The 23,620-nt window shown below is 38.0% G+C and overlaps 1 protein-coding gene across 2 annotated transcripts in view; it reads left to right on the top strand.

Moving 5' to 3' along the window:
• The first annotated feature begins 5,627 nt into the window (after positions 1 to 5,627).
• LOC145778175 (alpha-1,3/1,6-mannosyltransferase ALG2-like) overlaps positions 5,628 to 23,620 on the top strand; it is a 44,999-nt gene continuing 27,006 nt past the window's right edge. For both annotated transcript variants that reach the window (XM_082589609.1, XM_082589610.1), the window contains exons 1-2: positions 5,628 to 5,817; positions 22,954 to 23,143. In XM_082589609.1, the coding sequence (XP_082445735.1) occupies positions 5,661 to 5,817; positions 22,954 to 23,143 (347 nt within the window). In that variant the 5' untranslated portion in view covers positions 5,628 to 5,660. The remainder of the gene's footprint in view (positions 5,818 to 22,953; positions 23,144 to 23,620) is intronic.

The following is a 23,620-nucleotide window of genomic DNA, read 5'->3' on the forward strand; positions in this document are numbered from 1 at the left end:
ATAGCATTGGTGGTTTAAAAATTGATCTTAAAAAGGAAGTAGTCTTCCGCTTAATAAAATGTCCAAAATTTGAGGAGGTTAGTTGTCGTTTTCGGCTATTGTGCCATAAAACTGATTGAGACTGCGAAATTGTTACCTCCTCAAGAGCATGTAATAATAATAATAATCTTGTTTTTATTTGCGCCCATTGCGATAACATGTACGGTAAGTTACACTGCGATCACAGATGCAATACAACAGACGACAGGAAGCAGCGAAGTGACATATGGGTACCTCTAAATACCCATTGTCAGGCATTGTCGGCTTTTCGGGGGGTTGTGGAGCATTTCTAGGGGTTGTCGAGCATTTTCAGGGGTTGTCAGGCATTGTAGAGTAGCTACTTTCAGGCATTGTTGGGCATTTCCTAGTAAGTAGCTACTCTACAATGCCTGAAAACCCCTGCAAATGCTCGACAACCCCTGAAAATGTTTGACAATGCCTGAAAATGTTCTATAATGACTAACAAACCTGTCAACCACTGATAATGATCGACAATGCCCGGAAATCCTAGACAATGCCTGGAAATTATCAACAATGCCTGAAAGTAGCTACTCTACAATGCCTGACAACCCCTGAAAATGCTCGACAACCCCTGAAAATGTTCGACAATGCCTGAAAATGTTCTATAATGACTAACAATTCTGTCAATCACTGATAATGATGGACAATGCCTGGAAATCCTAAACAATGCTGCTTGGAAATTGTCAACAATGCCTGAAAGTATCTACTCTACAATGCCTGACAACCCCTGAAAATGCTCGACTACCCTTGAAAATGTTCGACAATGCCTGAAAATGTTCTATAATGACTAACAATCCTGTCAACCACTGATAATGATCGACAATGCCTGGAAATCCTAGACAATGCCTGGAAATTCCCAACAATGCCTGAAAGTAGCTACTCCACAATGCCTGACAACCCCTGAAAATGCTCGACAACCCCTGAAAATGCTCGACTACCCTCGAAAATGCTTGACAATGCCTGAAAATGTTCTATAATGACTATCAATCCTGTCAACCACTGATAATGATCGACAATGCCTGGAAATTCCCAACAATGCCTGAAAGTAGCTACTCTACAATGCCTGACAACCCCTGAAAATGCTCGACAACCCCTAGAAATGCTCCACAACCCCCTAAAAAACAGACAATGCCTGACAATGCCCGACAATGCCTGACAATGGGTATTTAGAGGTACCGGTGACATATAGTCTTCGAGTCAGCTGCTTCCTTTATTTTGGCTTGCCACTAAGTGTTTTTGCCGAGACACAGCCGCGTGCTCTGGAGCGGTGTCGAATCCACGTCCTTTCGAACGTCGCGCAGACGTTCTCACCACTCGGCTACGCAGCCGACGATGTGCTTCCTGTAAGCCCATGTACTACAAGCATGTCTTCATTTGATGCATCATGATGTTTCAAAAGGTAGGAAAATGGTGCATTTGAAGCAGAGCATGCTGCAAAGGCTTCAATTTCGCTTTCAAGCAAGGGACGTTTAAGGTCATTGCATCTGGCATCGGATCTGTGTGATGTGATGGTGCTTTTCACTCTCCGTTTGGTCCGGACGATCTCCGCTTTTGTAAAAATGTAATTTGTGACTGGTTCTGCAAAAATGGCGTCGCCTCTTGGTTTGTGCCACTATTGCTCTGTGCTGGTGCAGGATAAAGCTCCTGGAATCATTTTTACATCACGAATGTGAAAATGATGCATCTTGTATAGCAATGCACCAAGTCTGCAACACAAAGAAATGCAAATTAATACCAAACAAAAGTTTATGCACAGTAACACAACAAAGTATATAATTTTACTAGGCTATATAACCAAACGTGGTAGCGGTAGGCCTAGTTTTAGTTATCCATGTTAGTAGCATAAACTGCTTCATATTACTACAGTAGGTGGGCTATACATAAACCGCATATAGGCTTAGCTGTAATATCAAATGGCTTATGCTACAAGCAGCAGTAGCAATTATATGGTTAATAAAACAATAATCCTCAAAAGTGTAAAAAGACTAGTTTGCAACTACATTACAATTTAATATCACCCCTCCAAACTTTCACATGACATAGAAAGAAATATTTAGCATTATAGATTGCCTACAACCATTTACTTATCCTGCCTTACAAGAGCACTTTGCTTTCTGTATTACTGGAGTCGAATGCTTCATCTGAAGTGTGAGTTAGGGTGCATCAAGCCCCCCTCATGAAAAAATTTTCTCATGGCAGTATATTAAAGTTGTGCTACCTCTGGAAAAAATCTATTGTGTAAAATGTTACCAAATTTGGATGAACTCTACCGGGTCCACATTGAGCCTGAAAAAACGAGAAATAGGGTCATTTCACATGAAAACAGGCAATATAAAGATATCTCGAATATGATACCTCTCAGATTTGGTGAAAAGTTGTCATAATATGCCTTAGACTACCAAATGAAAGAATCCCAAGTTTTAGATCAATATCTCAAAGGGTTTGTCCATGGCGGTCATTTAAATTTCGAGAACCACCCTCATTTTTGACTTGTGGGGTAGCGTATAGCAAATTTTGCTATTTTCAGTGCATCACAACTTCTATTGCAAAACGTAATTTGGAAAACTAATAATGCTATGCTAGGTCATTATAAACTATAGGCTACTATACAATTCAACAATAAAAAACAACATTTCTGGATGCATGGGTAGGCCTATTAGGTGGGTCACTAAAATCCTAATATTTTGCCCCGTAAAGGTGTTTTTTTCAATTTTTGAATGCTTCTGACATCCAAACCAATCAGAATATTTTTATAAAACATGATTATTTGTAATACTTGGAAACTTTGTTTCTGTCAAATCAAGTTTGAGGGTTGTGGTGTCATTAACAGAGATCTTTTGAGGATCTGAAAACCCTATCAGGCAGAAATGGCCCTTTTTAGAGCTCTACATAACCATGTGGGCATTTTATAGTCATATGGTCGTCCAACTGCTTGTTGTAGAGTAACACAAAACTAAAGTATTTTATTCACTGCTGGACGATCATGGACACTTTCATCTTTGTCACCCAACATTACAAGGAACACATCTACATGATGAGCAAGATATGCATTTCTTTGAAGATGCTTAGCCTATTAGAAACCTCCTGAACATTATTTCTTGAAAACCACATCGCTCGTTCAACAATATTAAAAAGTTTGTTGATCCATCAATAGACCTAATCTTGTTTGATTTGAAACCAGCTGAAAAACAAAGTTTATTGCATATTCTGCTAACGTAAGCAATTCAAAGCAAATGATGGGCTTTCTTGTGACGTATAAAAACAAAGTAGCCCAAGGCTAGGTTGGTGATTGGTTTTGAATCTTTATCCTCGAACTAACAAAGCCCTGATAGGTTATTCCTGGTAGTTTCACATACTTGTAGAGGCTTTTGACGCAGAGCCGGTTACCGAGATTGACAAAGTGAAGTTTCCGATTATTGAAGTGTTGTTGCCGAGAAATAATTCCGGTGCCGCTGAATGGAGAGCAGTTATTAGAATGTGTTGCTCAAGCGCACACCTCGAAAGTCGAACCAGCATCGCTTGATCTTGAAGCTTCTTCGTTCACGAAGTTACGCGCTAACCAACTGAGCTATAGGGGCGGATTAAACCATTTACAGTGGTTGACGCTTGGGTGCCAAATAGGCTAATCTGTTTTTATACGTCACAAGAAAGCCCATCATTTGCTTTGAGTTGCCTACACTACTCACTAGCACAATATAGAATAAAGTTTGTTTTCCAGCTGGTTTCAAATCAAACAAGATTAGGTCTATTGATGATTCAACGAACTTTTTAATATTGTTGAACGAGTGAAGTGGTTTTCAAGAAATAATGTTCGGGAGGTTGCTATTAGGTTAAGGATCTTCAAAGAAATGCATATCTTGCTCATCATGTAGATGTGCTCCTTGTAATGTTGGGTGGCAAGGATGAAAGTGTCCATGATCGTCAAAATTTAATTTAAAAAAAAGAACGCTATGCACTGCCTTCATGTAATGAATTTAATAAATTAGTTAGTTTGTCCAGAAAATTATTGTGCATGTGGGGCAGCACATATTGTTGCGAGCAGGCGCGGATTTATGGGGGGCCCCTTGTGTGTGTTATTTGTATGTGTGTGTTATTTGTTCCTATTTTCAAATATGAAATTAATGGTTTTGAATTGTTACTTTATGTACCCGTTTTTCTTGAAATGTAATAGGTTCTGCGGCCCATTGAATTATTTTAAGTGACAATGCGGCCCCCCATCTCTATGTGTGTGTTATTTGTTCCTATTTTCAAATATGAAATTAATGGTTTTGAATTGTTACTTTATGTACCCGTTTTTCTTGAAATGTAATAGGTTCTGCGGCCCATTGAATTATTTTAAGTGACAATGCGGCCCCCCATAATGAAAGGTTCGACATCCTTGGTGGATTAATGCTACTGTAGACGTAGACAGTGTTTTTTTTAAGGTGTTTTGGAGACCGAAACGGTCCCCCAAATTTCTCCAGCGGTTTCCCAAAGTTTGGACTTGCAACTACAGTAGAAAAGTAATGGTTGTTTCTCGCTATGTCTTGTCGATAATACGAATATAGCCTACGATCAATAGTTCACGTCCGGAAAAAAGAATAAGTGGAGGTACAGCTAACAGCTGAATCAAAGAGTTATTCACAAAAAAAGTGCACCTTCGATACTCGTCAATGTTTATTTCTGATTTATGGCGCATAATGATCAGTTTTTACGTGTGGAAACATAACAAGCAGAAGCCAACAAGCACACTTTGTTTGATTGTGCAGCAAACTTGTTTGGCGGCCGTGTTGGGCAGGCTGTTTGGTCGCTGTCACAATCATTTAAGCTGTCCCTTGTCGAATAATTCATTTAAGCTGTGCGTTTAATAATTCGTTTAAGCAAATATGGCTATTTTTTGGTATTTAAATGAAACACTTGCGGTCTCTTAAAACTACTTAGCAGTCACCCAAACCAAACCTTAAAAAAAACGCTGGACGTAGAGGTGTTTTTTTGCGTCGTAGGCGCTAAAAAAATTATTGCTCGGGGGCCCCCCGATCTAAAAGTGCGCTGTGTCCCCCATCAGCTAAATCCTGCCCTGCTTGTAGAGGGTCTGAACCACTGACGCTGGCTTGGTCACCTAGATTGACAGTGAAGTTTCCGATTGTTGAAATGTTGTTGGCACAGAATTATTCCATCAATTTGGTGCTGAATGGAGAGCATGGTGTGGGCTTGAAAAGTCAAACAAGTGCCGTTGGATCTTGAAGCTTCTTTGTTCACGCAGACATGCTCTAATCAACTTAACTATCGGAGCGGATTGAGTAGGATTTACATTAAATAGGAGGGTCAGACAGTTTGTAGAGGCCCAGTCAGGGAGAAACTCTCTATCGCTATTCGCTTCTTGGGTTGTTGTAGCCCCAGTCGATGATATGTTTCTTTTGTCTGCGCTGTTTGGATGTTTTGTAGCAAAAATAATTGGTGAAAATTCATTTGAAAGCTTTCCTTTTTCAGTCAGCTTTTTACCCTTTATTTTGTTTTATGGTGGATTGGCTGAACCCAATTTAGGGGACATCACATACCGTAACGGCTGTGTTTTTGATCAGGTCCACTTGTGATGAAATGTAAGCAGCACTGGTGTTGTAATGGTGAGTAACAGAATGCAAGTCGTGTTTGTGCATCCGGATCTTGGAATAGGAGGTGCAGAGAGGTTGGTTGTTGATGCTGCTCTTGCTTTACAATCAAAAGGGCACCGTGTTAGCTTTGTAACTGGCCATCATGACAAGAAGCATTGCTTTGAAGGTTTGATTAGTTAATTTTTTTAATTTCAAGTTATGTTGACTTTCTTACATATACATTTAAGACCAATGTGACAGCCAACATGTGTAATATTCTTGCATTACTACACAGGGCTGCGATTTTTTCTTTCTTGTCGAACGACCAAAAATTCTACGCTTGTTTGTCGAATAGTTTAATGACGTCACAAGAGTCAGATTATAAGCGTTTGGACGCGAGTTACCGCACAAGTTGTGTGGTATCAGAGTCACTTACTGTTTTTAATCGCACGCTGGTTGAGTGATTCCATCTACTGTCTACGACGGCAAAAACATTGCCGTCGCCAAATCAACACACCTTAGATTGCTGCAACAATTGCCGTATGCTTTAATGTTTAATCAAACGAAATTTTATGCGCTTCTTCATCGCGTGTCACACGGCGGTAACCCAGAGCATCACGAAAGCTATTTTATGCGCTGACAATGCTCTTGTGAACTGTAAAAAGTTTGCCACCTTATGAATACTGGCCTAATTGTTACGCAAATGTTATTCTTTCATCGAATGCTTATTGTTTACCGGTGTCGTTGGCGAATATAAATCATCGTGAAAGAAGAACAGTTAAAAAGTGAAATTTACCTGCTATAGATTATCAAACAGAAGGAAAAGTTAGTGTGGTATTTTGCAAAATTTGTAAAGAATTTTATGACGGAAACAAATCGGAATTAGAAAAGCTACAAGGTCAAGTTAAAAAAGTAATACGAAATTAGATAAACGGTTCTTCGGCAGAAAAGAAAAATAATGATTCTGATCATATGGCATTGCGCGTTCATGAACGGGCAGTTTTGCGTCTTCAAGTATTTCAGTGATGACGCGACAACCTCATCCTCCCATACAGCGTCTTATGATTCCGATTCTGACAGCTAGTTCTTTATCAAACAGATTCGTGTTTGCTTGCGGTTTCTCAATTGTGCCTAAATTATGTTAGTGTTTACAAACGTAAATCGAGGCAATCGTCTCGCAGTGAGATATTAATTTGTTACCGGTACCTGATTGAACAATTAACGTTATTTTATGATAATTCAAAGTCGCAAGATGTCGAATTAATGTAAAACAAACGTAAATTTCTTCTTGGGCATTGTTACGCAGGCAGCAAAATTCGTTATTTTTGCATTGACTTCACGTCTGTAGACGTTGAATCAATGCAAAAATGATGATTTTTGCTGTCTGGGTACGCAATGTAACCCGCCAGGAAAATTAAATAGATTTGTGCTGACTCGAACGTTGAATCAACCCAAAATTAACTTACTTTTCTCCCTGAGTTATTTAACGTAACAGCGTGCGTATCGCTACTTTTGGTACATCACTGCAAATCAAACAGTGCGGTCGTGACTCGTGATAGACTACTCTAGTATATTTTTCGCTTCTCGGTTTTTCGATTCAACGTCTGCAGACATTGAATCAATGTAAAAACGACGGGTTTTGCCAGCTGGGTTGTGTGCTTTTGTGAATGCAAAAGCGAAAACACCCATTACGTAATCACAGAAACCCTTTTAGTGGATGGAAGTCAAGTTGCAACCGTGTTTATCTGTCTACTATTCCTTATTCACATTGCAAAACATTTCTGCAAGCTTGGAACAATAAGTGCATAAGTCAGACATAAATACAAACTTGCAAACACGTTGACAATTAAAGTAGCCTACTTCGGTTATTTTATCTATAAAAGAAACCCGTTGTGTCGAATAGCACAAAACGTGTGTGGCGAAATGTTTGATGCCAGGCGTTGGAACTTCGATCAAAGCATTCTCCCGCAGCGTTCAAAATGGCGGCGCTGACGCCTTGGGAGTTTCTCGTGTGAAGCGTCACATTTAGACCTTGCTTTGAAGTACCTGGCGCAAGAAAGTTTACGTAAGTCAGCACTCTTATGATTGCATCAAGTGATGCCCCCCCCCCCCCCGATTGTTCCTCGACCTGACGACGTTTAGTCCTCTCTCAGTTTTTTTAACCTTTTTATTTTCCTTTTTTTTCGTTTTTTTTTTTGTAAGGCACGGCGTTTGTCGAATAGTGATGGCGCGTGTCGAGTGACCTCGTCACCGAAAAAGGCAAAAATCGCAGCCCTGTTACTACAATAAAACATAAAATTATATTTATCCAAGGTCATGGACTTGACCACAACCTTACACATAGTTGGCACACACACTTTCGGCTCCGGGCCGGAACCAGTATCACCTCTGGTCTGGAGCTGGAGTTGAAAATAGTGGCTGGAGTTTGACCAGAGCTGGAGGTTGTTCCATCATTAAAATAAATAAAAAATGGCATTCTGACCATCAAGCTTTATGTATCAAAAAAAGTTCTTTTATCAGGGTCTGTGTGTTGTTGCTATCATCGAATTATTTAGCGCATGTTTTTACGGTCATTTTATTATTCAGCTTGTCTTGTGCATGATTACCAGAATAAAGTGGTACATGGATGCAATTTGGTAGGCTATTTAAAAGCAGTCACAAAATGTGCTATTGTAATACACACAACACGGAATGGCCCGTTTCGGTGAGTCCGATCCCTTAACGGGGGATTTTTTCATTTTTTTTTTAAATTATCGGGTACCGTAACCTAATTATCATTGCCGTTTTAGGGTTAGAGGTTAGGAACTCACCGAATCGGACTAACCGAATCGGACTCACTGAATAGTAGCAGACCCCACACAACAATACCACCAAATTATTACATGCTTATGAGTATAAAAATATCTTTTAGCTAACGAATACAATTTTAAAGGTCCTTGAAACAATGGTTGCAAACTCGTACATGGACTATACTTATTTTTGAATACATGTGTTCGGAATTGTATAGAGCAGTTGTTCTTAAACTGGGGAGTGAGCCCTCTTGAACAATTTTTTCATGGAGGTGAAGCTATTTTAGAATAACTATGTTGGTATGTGTACAACTGTAGTGTACAGGGCCATCAATAATTAACGTTATAACTTCAAACAACTGTATTTAACAAATGGTAGACAATTTTTGCCTAATAAACATATATATAATAATATTGTCAAATAACTCTTAGGGTGCATCGTCTCCCCCTTTTTTTTGAAACTGGTTTTGTAACATTGAGAAGTGTGTTCCACTTCAGGAAAAATTCAGCCAAAAATTTTTTTTTCGCTCAGGGACTCCCCTTCCACTAGCGCCTGACCCCCTCAAATTGCGGACAGAAAAATCGCCATAACTCCAAAACTAAAATACTTAGACATAAAGTGTTTGGTATTAAATTCATGGCAACTATATGATTTAATTCAAATTTGGTGAATAAAACATATTTTACAAAGAAACAATTTTTTTGCTATTCAGTAGACACTGTTCACTCGAATACATCTAAAAAAATAGCTATGAAATGATAATGCACTGTTCGTTTTATGCATGTTCCCTCGCAAATATTATAATAATATCAATGAATGAACTAAAAATATCAATAAGCCTAAAGTGAATTCTGTTTCATTACAAATAATTATAATAATATTCAATAAAACTTTAAAAAAAGGCAGACTTTGTCTCATAGAATAGCCTTGAAAACGGCTTTAAAAAGGGGGGTCCAACGAACGTTTTCGTCTAGCTCCCTTCGGGAGTAGTCGCTAGAATAGATTCTTCAGGCAAACGGGGTAGTATTTGTAGTAAAGCTGTTTTAAATAATTACATTTCATGGGTATTTGAAAATTTGTCGCGATATACCGTAGTTACGCACAGAACTCAGATTTTGTCCCATAATCAAAGGCCACTTTTGAAAGTGGAGTTGCAAGCTTGTTAGATGGATGTAATGCAACAGTCTATGGTTTTTGTCGCAAGTTTGGTCTCTTAGATTTGCTTTGTTGAACCACCTGAAGAATGCTTTCAAAGTTTTGAATATTTTGAGCTGATGATCGAAAATCTGTGGCCAGTTTGACATCACGCTCGGAGCAGCCATTTATAACCGTTAACATTTCTGCTTTTGATTTGGCCAGTTTATACTGACTATCTTGTTCCCACTCTAACGTTTTTTTCAAAAAACATTGGGCGTACTTTTAACAGCTTAAAGAGATACCAGAAATCTTTACCAATCAAATCAATCAGTGAAGTGTTGGCATCAATTGTGCCTGGAAAGCTTTCCTTTAACTTTTATTTTCAGAGGTTCCTGAATTGAACCATCAGCTGCTAGCATTTTTAACAAAGCAGTAACAATTCCTCTTTTTGTTTCCTCTGGAACACGGTAATCAAACAGAGAAAGAGGAATCATTTCCTCAGTTAAGTACCAGAGGTGGAGATTCAGCTTCTTCAAAGCACTAGAAGCTACAATGGGATCAATCTTCTCAAACAAATGTAAAGTTTTCATTAACTTCAGGTCTGCCCATGGTGCAGAAACTCCTGAACTGCAACGAAACCACCATGACACATACACATATAGGAGGAACGTTGCAAACATTTTCAACTTATTAGTTTCCTTTGGCTGCGGAATCAAGTGTTCTTGGGATTAGCAGCATCCATTACTTCTTCACTTCAGCCCTTCCAGACAATAGTGATAACTTTATGACATAAATAACTTTAGCCAACTTCTGAGCTTTGTGAATAGCTCCTGGCTGTTTAAATTTAAATGGCTTCTTGCATGGCAATGGATAGTTGAAACTAAATAGACACAGCTTCAATAGTTCTCTGTAGTCTTCTTGAGGAAAATATCTTTCATCATTTTTTGTAAGCAACTGGGTTGCAAGAGCTACAGATTCACTGATTGACAAGCACTTGTAGCTTATGTAGACTATCTAAATAAGGTGGGAAAGAGATGAGGTCTTGAGAAATAATGTTGAAGTGAGTACGAAAGTGAACAAACATAGTTATTTCAGGCAATCGAGATGTTTCAATACTCAGTGCTTCAAACGCATTACCTACGATTAGTTCTCCAACATGTTTTCTGCATGCACATTGCACACCATAGCAATGACTTCTTCAATTTCTGTTGCAATTCAGCACAACCTCCAGACCAAAGGCCAGTGTTTGTTGATGTAGTGTCAATACCATGCTGATAGCACCATCAACAGTACAGTTCCATGCATCCAATAATTCAGTAGTGAAATCAGCTATGATGCTCCCAATTGATTGCTCTATTTTAGGATTGAAAGGCACACCAAGCAGTTTGGTTTAATTTCGAGGACTGAATAATTGATTGATGGTACCAAACTTGACTAAATCTTTAAAAAGAGACGGATCCATAACTCTTTATCTCATAGAGTAGCCTTGAATAAGGCTTTAAAAGGGGAGTCCAACTTGAACGTTTTCAACGAAATTTTTGTTTTTTTGTAAAATATATTTTATTTACCAAATTTGGATCAAATCATATAGTTACAATGAATTTAATACCAAACACTTTATGTTTAAATATTTTCGTTTTGGAGTTATGGCGATTTTTCTATCCGCAACTTGGGGGGGCCAAGCGCTAGTGGAAGGGGGAGTCCCTGAACGAAAAAACATTTTTTGGCTGAATTTTTCCTGAAGTGGAACACACTTCTCAATGTTGCGAAACCAGTTTAAAAAAAAGGGGGGAGATGATGCACCCTAATAAGTAGCCTATTTAGGAAAAACAAGTTTTACTCTATGTGTCCACTAGGGCAGTGGTTCCCAACTCGTTTTTCAGGCGACCCATTTTTAAATTTTTTTTAGTTTGGTAAAATCTTGCGACCCAAGCAAATTGTCGTAATATTTTAAAAGCCATACAAGATTGTGTTGCAAACAAACAGCACTACAAAAGTAGCAACTTTTTTCGAAAATAATATGTTTATCAAATCACTAATGAGATAGCTGTGCTGGCTTGCTGTCAGTGAGTTTTTGAAATCGAGGCGTTATTTTGCTTAGGCATAGCCGCATGTCGGCTTTAACTTTCAGCCGGTTTCGTTGTTCAGTTTTCAATACACACATGGCGCTAAATTCAATCTTACAAAGCCAAGTTGTTGCAAATGGAATCTGTTTTTGAATCCCCAATTGTGAAACTGTGGGATACACTTTGTACATGGAAGCCCAAAAGTGGATGTTTACAGAATCTTTGGGGTATTTGTCTTTGAAGGACGCAAAAGAAATACGGTTTGCTACTTCTGTCGTTATGTCCATAAACTGTTCTGCAACATGGATGGAAAGTTGAGGCAAATCTTTTCCAACAAATGGATCAATTATCCAATCATTTTGGTTATTACGTGTTAGAGATTCTCCATAGTAGCGCGCAAACTTTTTGGCAAACTGTTTCAGGTGTCTAATTATTATTATCGTTTGCATAATATCAACTTCATTGCCACAGATATATTGCGTTAGCTGAGGAAATATATCGTACTCATCTCTGGTGACATAACTTTTCCAGAATATGAGTTTTTTGTGTTAAGCAGAAACTTTTGCGGCGCGATCAATCACCGTAAAACCGTTGCCATGCATATATAAATTTAGAGAATTCAGAGAGTCAAATATAGCCTAACGGCAAGGTAAGCAACTTTTGCCTTGAAATCTTCTTGCAAAAACTTCTCGGTTAATCTCACACAGTTCTGTTGCCTCAGGAAGATATCAATCTCCTCTCGCAAATTACAAACTCGCTTCAGGACACGACCTCGTGACAAATATCGCACTTCTGTGTGCAACAGCAATGCTTGATAATAATCAGAATCCACAAAGACGAAAACAAATGCCGATTTAGTGGACTTGTTTTGATGAAGTTTACACACTTCACATCATTCAACACTTCGTGCTGCTCTTGAGACAGCTTTTTTGCAGCAAAGGCCTCTCTGTGGAGAAAGCAATAAGTCCATACAGCAATTGGGGCTTTGTCTTTGATGCGTTTTACCACACCAGACTATGCGTGGTCCAACGTGTGGAAAACTTTGTCATAGTTTGTCCGACATAGCGTTCGTGACATATAGTGCACGTTACAATATATATCCCGTAACTTTGTCAAATTAATTTATGTTTGAGACTGAAATTTTTGTTAGGTTTACATTTAATAATAATAATAAAAGCTAAAATTGTTAAAACTTCTTGCACTATTATACGATCATGCTACAAAGCTTTCCGATGTCTCGACATGAAACGCTTCATGACTTGTGTTTATATTTTCCAGTTTTGTGATCGAACTCTTCACGTTTTAAAATTTTTTTATTGTTATTTTTTTTCGCCCAAGATACAATATGCCTGAAAAACAAGCAACCCAAAAAAATTATCAGGCGACCCAACTTTGGGTCGCAACCCATGAGTTGGGAACCACTGCACTAGGGTGTTTCATTTGCTCCCTTTATTTGAATTTTGATCTGTCCCTAAGTTTATTCTGTTCCATTTGGGAAAAAAATAACCTTAAAATAATTTTTAATTTTATGGCCTCCCGTTTACCTCCCCTCACAGCGACTCCGAAATTTCTGCCTACTCCAATCGCCATAACTCAAAAACCACTTTAGATAAACATGGGTTGTTGGGTATCAAAGTTATTGGCATACCCCACTTTAATTCAAAAATGCTGCCAAAATAACAATCTGAGCAAAAAAAAATTTTTTTTCATTTTTGCACAACATAAGAAAAGCAGTTGGCATGAATATTGAATAGCCAAACATACGATGTGAACAACCAAACATAAGTGGCAACTGACACAACACCAAAATTAATCACATGACACAACATTATCAAAAACCATCTATGAAGTAATAGGACATCACAATAAGTAATAGCACAGCAGGGGCTCACACTCACACAACCTCCATTAAGCAGGCAGCAAGGTGGTGGGTTGTGCTTAGCGCATTGGTCTTCGCACCAAAGAGTGTTTACATTAATTACAGCTACTGAAACCACTGTGCTGCTGTTTTCTTGTGCAAGAAAGGTCAAAATGATTGCCTCCATCCAGTAATGCGTAGTTAAAAAAAATTCCAGTCATACTAATGTAAGTCACTGGAAACAGTGTATTACAGGCAACTCCAAAGCGAGTGCTGCAAAAATTGCCTACTATGTGCTGTGCTTCAATGATGTTTTTCCGTCCTGGAGGATAAAAATTCAATGACGACAACACAAGTGGGACATGAATCATGAACAAGTGGGACATGAATCACACAGCAACAGCTAACGCTCATTAAGTAGGACAAAAAAAAAATATATATCGCTGTCAATTCTTGCTACAAATCGGCTGCCGAGAAACATATTGCTTTTCTTATGTTGTGCAAAAATGAAAAACAATGTTTTTTTGCTCAGATTGTTATTTTGGCAGCATTTTTGAATTAAAGTGGGGTATGCCAATAACTTTGATACCCAACAACCCATGTCTATAAAGTGGTTTTTGAGTTATGGCGATTGGAGTAGGCAGAAATTTCGGAGTCGCGGTGGAAGGAGTAAACGGGGGGCCATGAAATTAAAAATTATTTCCAGGTTATTTTTTTCCAAAATAAAACGGAATTAACTTAGGGACAGAACAAAATTCAAATAAAGGGAGCAAATGAAACACTCTAGTGTCCACCATTTACGTCGATAACAAGTCGGAGACGCTTCGAAAAGGACCTGCAAGAGTCACGAATAACTCTTTGAGGTATTTTAGCTCATTCTTTTTCAGATTAGCCTTCAGTGCTTCCAAACTTTGGTTTTGTTTAGTCGAAACCTTGCTCTCCAGGTAAGACCAGATGCCAAAGTCTAAGGGGTTCAGGTCTGGGGGTGAAGGAGGCCATTCTTCCTTCGAAATAAAGAACGGCACATTGAAGCTGAAAGCCAGTTTTGCGTTCTCTTAGCTCCATGTGAAGGGTCAGAATCTTGTTGGAATGACCAATTACGTTTTTTGAAGTGTTTCTTTGCCCAAGGCAACAATGAACCCTCAAGAATATCATTTTGGTAGTTTTCTTGGTTCAATTTCACTCCTTGGTCCACAAAAATCAATGGACTCCTTCCTAATTCGTTGACTGCGGTGGTGCGGCCCATACCATCACTGATGCCGCCCCTTGTCTCCGAATGACTACCCGGTACCTGGGGTTCCACGTCACCATCTCTTGACCAAACACGATCATTCTGACTGTTAAAATGATGCTTGACATCAAGTTTCTTCTCATTGCTGAACACAAGATTTGGCAGCGTGCCTCCTCCTTCAATGCGTGAGAGCAGAGTTCTGGTTCTGGAGAGACGTTTCTCGATGGTAAAGGCATTTAGCAACTGTTTCTTCATGTGTTTGAATGGGCTCATGTTCAAATCTTTCTTGAGAACTGTGAACATGGTTCCACGTTCGCCTCCTTTGCCAGTTTTTGAATTGGATCTCTTGTAACATTAACTATTGATGACCCTGTATTGAGGGAGCTGCTGCAGCGCTGCAATGACAGGATATACAGCTGGGTTTCATGCAAGAGTGCAATATGTGAGTCATGCACATATTACTTTTACCCATTGTTGGCTATCATTCATTGAGAGATCTTTATAGCTAGTCATCATCATCATCCGTTCAGTCGTTTACGACTCTCGGTCACTCTATACGTTATCTTTCTCCACATCTCTCAATCCCACACAGCCTCCTTCAATTCATGCACTCCCATGCCACTGTCATTTACAATCGTGTCAAGCCATCTTGTTTTCGGGCGCCCCCTTCCTCTTCCTCCGCTCACCAAACCTCCAAACACCAAACTTATAGCTAGTAAACCTCATCTAAATGCTGTTGTGCAAGATGCTGTGAAATTATTAACTTAATTAAGAGTTGCTCACTCGATACTCATATTTTGTAAATTTATATGGTGAACCATAGGCATGCAAAGCCGAGCAACGTTATTAACTTAAATATTCAAGTTTGAAAATTGAATGAGGATGTTCACCAAGCATTTAGTTAAATAACATGATGCGTTCTACTGGTGTAAATTCAGCTAAACTGTCAGTATCACACGATGTATAAAAGATCGCAGATTGTCACTCGACACATCGTGTGATATTTTAGCTTAATTTACACCAGTAGAACGCATATTCAAGTTTATTACATTTATATAACACAAGATGTCATCTTCAGGAATAACATATTATATACAATTTAACTACATCTGAATAAAATATAATGGTTTATTAAATCTCAAGAAAAAACAAAAAATTGCACAGTACATCTGACTAGCGCATTAGCGCAAGCTCAATGACATAATCGTAATGGCCCGTTTTGGCGAGTCCAATTCGGCGAGTTTCTTATTCGGCAATTTTTTTAAAATCCAACCACGCCTTCTGTAAATCCAACGATTGAATAAATTGTAAATACAGTAGAACTTGGATAACTCGCCGTTGGAAAACTCGTCAGTTTGCCGAAGTCGTCAATGATTGCTAGGTCCCGGCAGAATGCCTCTCTTTTGTTCACAATCAAGTTCGGTTAAGTAGTCATCGCATAGTTCGTCAATTCGATTATGTCGTCACTGTTTTTCTTCCCCTGGGACGTAAAATTCGTCTATGTTGTCATCCACCCAAATGCTGATTGCTGATGTAGCATTTACACTCTTTCGAGAAGAAATTACTGCGCTAAGACGTGTGCACGCACACACTCTATCGGGCCAGACGCACATGCGTGGAGTATGTTGGTCTGGTGAAGGTCGATTGCGGGTGTGCACGCACGACGCACGTGCTCTGTTGCCGATAAGAGAAGCGCTGTTCAGCACGTGCGTGGTTCATTTGCGACAATACTGTTGCATGTAAACAAAAGTTGCAGCAACGCTGGATGTCGAAGAGAAAGTTAAAGTGGTTTTTAAACTTACAAGCTAAGTATGAAATTGTAACCAAATTCAAAGAAGGGGATTTGTTACTTTATTGTGTACCGTAATTAAATTCTTTTCTCGCTTTCCTCTTCGTCTCACTTTACCACTATCGCATTTAATTAGGTTGCAGAGCACCATGAAATTAATGCAATGCGAAACAATGACAAAATTTAGCTGTTTGCATTGGTCGTCAGTTCGCGTAAGTCGTCACTTTTTCTGTTCCCCCTGGGGTGACGACTGACGAGTTATCCAAGTTCTATTGTACAAACTGTTAGGCTAATTTAATTATACCTGAGAAACCTTTACAAAAGCCATTCGATTTGTTCAAACAACCCAATTAACCTAACAGTTTGTATTTATGTTGATTCAATGTCTGAATATTGAATAATATTCAATCGTTGGATTTACAGAATTACCAGTCTGTTTTATGTACAGTGCTTCGTAACAATGTAAATTTTACATCCTTTGTTCCCTAGGGTGGTTCAAAAAAATCAATTTTTGAAAATGATATGGGCTACCCTGCCAAAAGTTTCCATTTCCAGAAAAAATAACTTGCGTAAAATGTTTTTGAAAAATATTAATGTTTAGGGGTGCCCCAAGCCCCCTAAAGTTTTTGGCGATTTTGTCATAAAAGCCTAAACTTAAAATGGCTGTGTTTCGAAAACGGTTCATGCTAACATACAAGTGTTTGGGTTCATTTTAATCAGCAAAGTGAGCTCTATGATTTGGCTAAGAGTAATAGTACTATAAAGTGAATTTTCAAATTTTCGATTTTCATGTTAAATTTTGTTATGTGTTCTAAAGTTGTATTATTGCTGTACAATAGTAAGCCTATAAGTCTGTTGGTTATTGCCAAAGTTCACACAAGGTCTTAGGTCATATTGGGTCCCCCCACTATGACAAAATAGGTGTTAGCTGTTTAAAACAAGGATTTTATGGCTACCAACCACTCACTGTTGCCCAATTAAGGTGTTCTTTGATGCTTGAGGAAAGCGTTTGCGATGCTGAGACACAAGCTGCAAAAGGAACTGCAACTGGTCTTCACCTTTGGTCAAATGTCCAGAAAATGTTTTGAGCTGCAAGCATACTAATTGTCTGTTCTAAGGTGGATTGTTACGTTTTATGTACAATGCTTCGTAACAATGTAAATTTTATATTTTTTGTTCCCTTTTTGCAAGGGTTGGATGTCAATAGATTTCAATGGGGCTTGATGACGGCTTGCACGTACTCTTATTTTGAACATTGACCGCCTCAAGGTTCCCCTTTCGAAGGTGGCTCCGCACGTTGTTGTACCACCTAACCACGTTGTTGTTATTCAACTTGTCAATCATTCTCCTGATATTCTTGCCATTTCAGAAACAAAAATTGGTCCTAACTCGTTCCCTAATTATTTTTTACCAGGCTATGTCATGCTACATAAGGTTTCTTGTAGCAGTGCTGGTGGTGTTGTACTTTAGTTAAAACAAGGCAATATATTTAATGAGCGAAAAGACCTTTTGATTGATTTACCCAATTGTGAAAATCTTTGGGTGGAAATTGTGCAAAAAAACTCACCAAGTATTATTGTAGGAGTCATATATCGTCATCCTAGTTACACTTTTTCTGCATTCAAAGACAAAATAGTTGATTCTTTAAACAAATTAGAAAACTCTCGATGTAAATACATAATTTGTGGAGATATAAATATTGACTTGTTAAAGGCTGCAAGGTCTCCTGCAGTATTAAATTATAAAGAAGCCCTTGAAGCTGCAGGCTGCCAGTCATTAATAACAAGTGCAACTAGATTTTGTGGAGAATCTAATCCAAGCCTACTAGATCACATCTACACAAACATAACTTGTAACTAAAATGCCTATGGCATTTGCTTACATGACATTTCTGATCATTTACCTATTTTCTTATGTGTTAAAAATAAAAATGTAGTGTGTAATTCACCCACCAAAAACATTCAAAGCTTAAAAAACTTTTGTCTTGACAGCTTCTTATGCGATTTAGAGTCTAATTTGAATGAAGTACATACTGATTGTGATGATGCAGACAACTTGATGCACTCTTTTATTATGCGATTTCAAGTAACACTAGATAAACATGCACCACTTAGAAACATGTCGAGAACTGAAATTAAGCTCTCTAACAAACCATGGATAACAAAAGGCATTCATAAATCTATTAAAACAAAAAACAGACTATTTAGATATTGGATAAAAAATAAAAATGAATCAGCAAAGAGGAAATACAAAGCATATTGCAATAAGCTGAATCATTTGAAACAATCACTGAAAAATCAACATTATAAAAAAAAGTTTGAAGAAACAAAAAGTGACTCCAAGAAAACATGGAAGATCATTCATGAGATGATGGAGGGGAAAAGAAATTCGAATAATAAAAAGCTTCCTTCAACTATGACTATAAATGATAAAAGCTATAAAACAGATTCTATTGAATTCGTTAATTTATTAAATATTTACTTCACAAATATTGGTACTTCAATGGCAGCTAAAATTCCAAATTCAAATGTAAATTTTGAATCATTCATGTTAAACAGAAAATGTTTTTTTTTTGGCTTTCCTGATATAAACGAGATAGAACTAGAAGTATCTGATTGCTATAAGGAGCCTCAAAGCAAATAAAGCTTCAGGCATTTTTGAAATACCTTCTAAATTTATCAAAATGGCTAATGTAATTAGGTACCCGGTCATTTGGTCGACAGGACGTTTGGTCGACAGACATTTGGTCGACAGGACGTTTGGTCGACAGGACGTTTGGTCGACAGGACGTTAGGTCGACAGAACGATTTATTTTAGGGTTAGGATTAGTTAACTAACCATAACCCTAATCTAACCCTGACTCTAACCCTAACCCTAAAATAAATCGTTCTGTCGACCTAACGTCCTGTCGACCAAACGTCCTGTCGACCAAATGTCTGTCGACCAAACGACCGTGCACCTGTAATTATATGCCCTTTTTTAACAAAAGTACTGAATAAATGTGTTTTGCAAGAAATCTTTCCTGATGTACTCAAAAAGAGTCTGATAATACCTGTACCAAAAGTTAGTTCACCTTTACACTTTACAGATTTGCGACCAATTTCTTTATTGCCAACTTTTACCAAAATTTTCGAAATTTTTTTATATAAACGGATGATGAATTTTATTGACAAATATAATATTTTAACCCCAGCTCAACATGGTTTTCGTGAAAATGATTCAACAAGCTTAGCATTGACAAAAATTTATGATGATTTACTTTCTAACTTGAATGATCACAAATACACATGCTCGGTTTTTGTTGATTTAAGTAAAGCTTTCGATACAGTTGATCATGGCATACTTTTAAAAAAACTTCACCATTATGGCTTTCGTGGCAAGTTTTTAAACGTTTTAACATCTTATCTAACAAATAGAATGCAAAGTACAAAAATTAACGGTAAGAATTCTAATTTCAATGTTGTTAAATGTGGTGTCCCACAGGGGTCAATCCTTGGTCCCTTGCTTTTTCTTCTTTATGTAAATGATCTTCCAAATGCATCTTCTTTTTCAACTACACTTTTTGCTGATGACTCAAACTTTCATATGTCAGATAAATGCCTGTCATCTCTCAAAAAAAATGTTAATAGAGAAATAGGAAAAATTGATGTGTGGATGAAATCCAATAAACTTTCATTAAATTATAGTAAAACTACTTATATGATCCTCTGCAACAAAAAAAGTGCAGCAGAAAATTTTGGTTTGTCCATCAGTGGCCGATCTATCGAAAGGAAGAAATGTATAAACTATCTAGGTGTAACTTTGGATGAGCGATTGACATGGGATAGTCATATTATTAATCTTAGAAAGCAGCTTGCAAAGGTCTGCGGCATAGCATTTAAGCTGAGATACATTGCCCCTTTAACAATATTACAAGCTTTATATTATGCTTTGTTTCAATCCAAGATCCAATACTCGATTATAACTTGGGGAAGAGCAAACTCTACATTGCTTGCTCCGGTTATAGGCGAATTCTTTGTAAACAATTCTTCGTAAAGCAATTCTTCGTAAAACAATTGTTCGTAAACAGTTGTTGGTGAAATGAAATCCGTAAAAGAATTTTTTGTAAAGCATTTCTTCGTATACATCAAATCTCCATTGCATGCACGAATAAATGCTTTGGGAAGAATTGTTTTACAAAGAATTAACTTTACGAAGAATTGTTTTACGAAAAATTGCTTACGAAGAATTGCTTTACGAAGAACTGTTTACGAAGAAAACGTCGGACACCGCTTGCTCCACTACAAGTGTTACAAAACAAGTTCATTCAATCCTGCTTATTTTTGCCGAGGTCAACAAATACAACTGTTGTTTATCTCCAATTTAATGTGCTTAGAATTGACGATATTATTAAATGAGAGACTGCAAAATTTATGTACAAATATGTGCACAAAATGCTGCCCCGGGCCTTTGCTGGCTGCTTTATTTTTGTAAACGAAATTCACCATCATAAAACCCGTCAGAACCAAAAGAATGATTTATATTTGCCTTCTACAACGTCAAACTCTGGTAAGAAGATGCTATGTTTTAATGGAGTGAAACTATGGAATCAAGTACCAAAAGAAATAAAAGAAAAGTCTTACAATGTTTTTAAATTTAAATATAAATGTTTATTAAAGAATTTGTACAATGATCACTCCTGAAACGTATCATCCACTTATTTCTCTACACAGTTTTTTTATGTTGCCCTGTGTTATTCCACTGTTAATGTATTATGTGAAGTGCTGGTATTGTGCTATATGTGTTAATGTTCTTAATTTTGGGTATTTTGTTTAAATGTTTGGGTGGCAGCTGACTTTGGTGACCTTTTGGTCTTTTGCTGCCATCCTTGTTGTGCGAATTGTTTGTGTTTATTGTGTTTTTGCTTTTTGTGTCTTTCTTTTTCGCCAACAAAACAAAAAATAAACTGAACTGAACCTCTATATTGGTTGTTGTAAGGTGGCTTTCAAAAGCCAAAACTTCAAAAAAGCCATTAATGTGGAAAATAAAGTCGTGATTTTTTTAACAGAAAACATTTAGACTTTGTCCACCATTTTCATAATGACATCTGGCTTTTGAAATTATATTATTTGTCAGGTTTGCTTGAAAAACTGAACAAAATTAATTTTTCCTTCCTAATAAGAAAACACCAATGTTTTTACATTGAAATCTAAGATTGACTGCTCATCAAAAACTTAAGCATCTTGAAACAACAAGTTAAAAATGATTCATTTGAAATGTTTTCATTTGCTGATAGGTTTTAGCTGGAATCAATCCTTATTAAGCCTAAGGGTGTTCAATTTCGATTATTTTAATATTCGAAATTTAATTTTTTTCGATTTCCGAATTTCGATTTCGAATATCACAACTATTCACCACACTGCAAAATGTGATTTTATTGAAAGAAACGCCATGAAAATTCGCTAGAAAACACGAAAAAACGCCATGAAAATTTGCGAAAAAAGAACACAAAATAACGTCTACAGCTCCAGGCCCATGTTGGTGTTTAAGAACACAAGCTGATCGACATGGTCACCCGTCAGTCGAGATCTCAGCTTCGTGACTGTCAGGCCAGCTTTTGAAAACGATCGCTCCGCTGGAGCCGAGGTCGCTGGGATCACAAACACCTTCTCAGCTAGCTTTACAAAGATTGAGCTGATTTCATCATCATCACTGTTGTTGGAGTCTTCCGTCTGGACCCTGCCCATGGAGAAGAGTTTCGTCAGAGTGGTCTGGCGTCTTCGCTCATCGCCTGATGGCGTCGCCTGTGTTGGTTCAACATTGGGGCTATCGGAATCGGAAGAACTGTCACCTCCCGTTGGCTGCACGTGCGTGGAAGACAACGACGTTGCGCACGGCTTTCCTCAACGCACGTGTGCAGGACTGGCCGTTGGACCCGCGAGAGCGTGTGATAGTCACGTGATCGACGATGCACATGCGTCGAAGTCTTTTTTCGGTTGCAAAATGCGACAAGACAGATTTCGTGTCACTCGCGTTACTTTCAACCGCGTTCAGCCGAAAGGGCGGCTATAATTTCGAATATGGCTGATACGAAAACGAATTTCGAATATCACCTTAATCGAAATCGAAAATCGAAATTGAACACCCCTAATTAAGCCTTTGATAATAATCCACCTTTTGGCAAATCCGTTGTAAAAGCAGTTTCAGAAGTAAATAGCGGACCATCTTCTGTGCCCTCAACTTACCACCCAGTGCAGCAAGTGGGACCTTTCAACATACAACTCCGTCGCGCAAGAATGTGTCAATCTGTGGTGTATCAACCAAATTTAGAAAACTCGATAGAAGAAGAAGTATTTTCTTCCAGAATTGGACAATACCAAATTAGATTGTTCCAAAACCCATTTGCAATGCAAAACAAATTACCGAACATCTCGTTCTTAAATCTCGGGCTTAAACTGTGTTTGTTTTTGCAGAAACGAAAGATGGTTCATTTTCTGTGACTATGGTTGGCGATTGGATCCCACTCCACATATTTGGCATGTTTCATGCCCTGCTGGCTTATGCACGAATGATATATCTTGCTCTTTATCTTGTCTTTGTATCACGTCTGTCACCTGATGTTATCTTTTGTGATCAAATTTCAGTATGTATTCCAATTTTAAGGTAAGTTAAACAGATCGACAGATTTCCTCCAGAAATCATAGTATTGTTAAATTGTTGTCTGATTCACTTCATACACTCTGCTTTAATTTCTCCATTTCACCAGTGTTTACTGGGATATCGTGTTGACTGTTAAATGTTGCCAAAACAGGTTACTGAGTAAGGCAGTGCTTCTCAATCCCTGGGTCGCGACCCAAAACTGGGTCGCCGTTTCATTTGGCTGGGTTGCTGCAAGATGTGGTGATAAAAGATAATATCTCTTGAGCAAAGTTTAAACTGCCTACCACTACTTTAGTTTTCGTAATTTCCACTATTCAAACTATGCCGCAAGTTTCACCCTACGGTTTTACCACACACATTTTGCGGTGAAGTGTACACAATAGTAGGCTACACACTAGACTAGGGAATTGTAACAATTAATTGCTTCAAAAACCACACAAAAACTTGATCTTTGCAAAATAAGATTATAAAATCTTCGCA

The sequence above is a fragment of the Aplidium turbinatum genome, chromosome 10 (genome assembly GCF_918807975.1).
Source record: "Aplidium turbinatum chromosome 10, kaAplTurb1.1, whole genome shotgun sequence".
Classification (NCBI taxonomy): domain Eukaryota; kingdom Metazoa; phylum Chordata; class Ascidiacea; order Aplousobranchia; family Polyclinidae; genus Aplidium; species Aplidium turbinatum.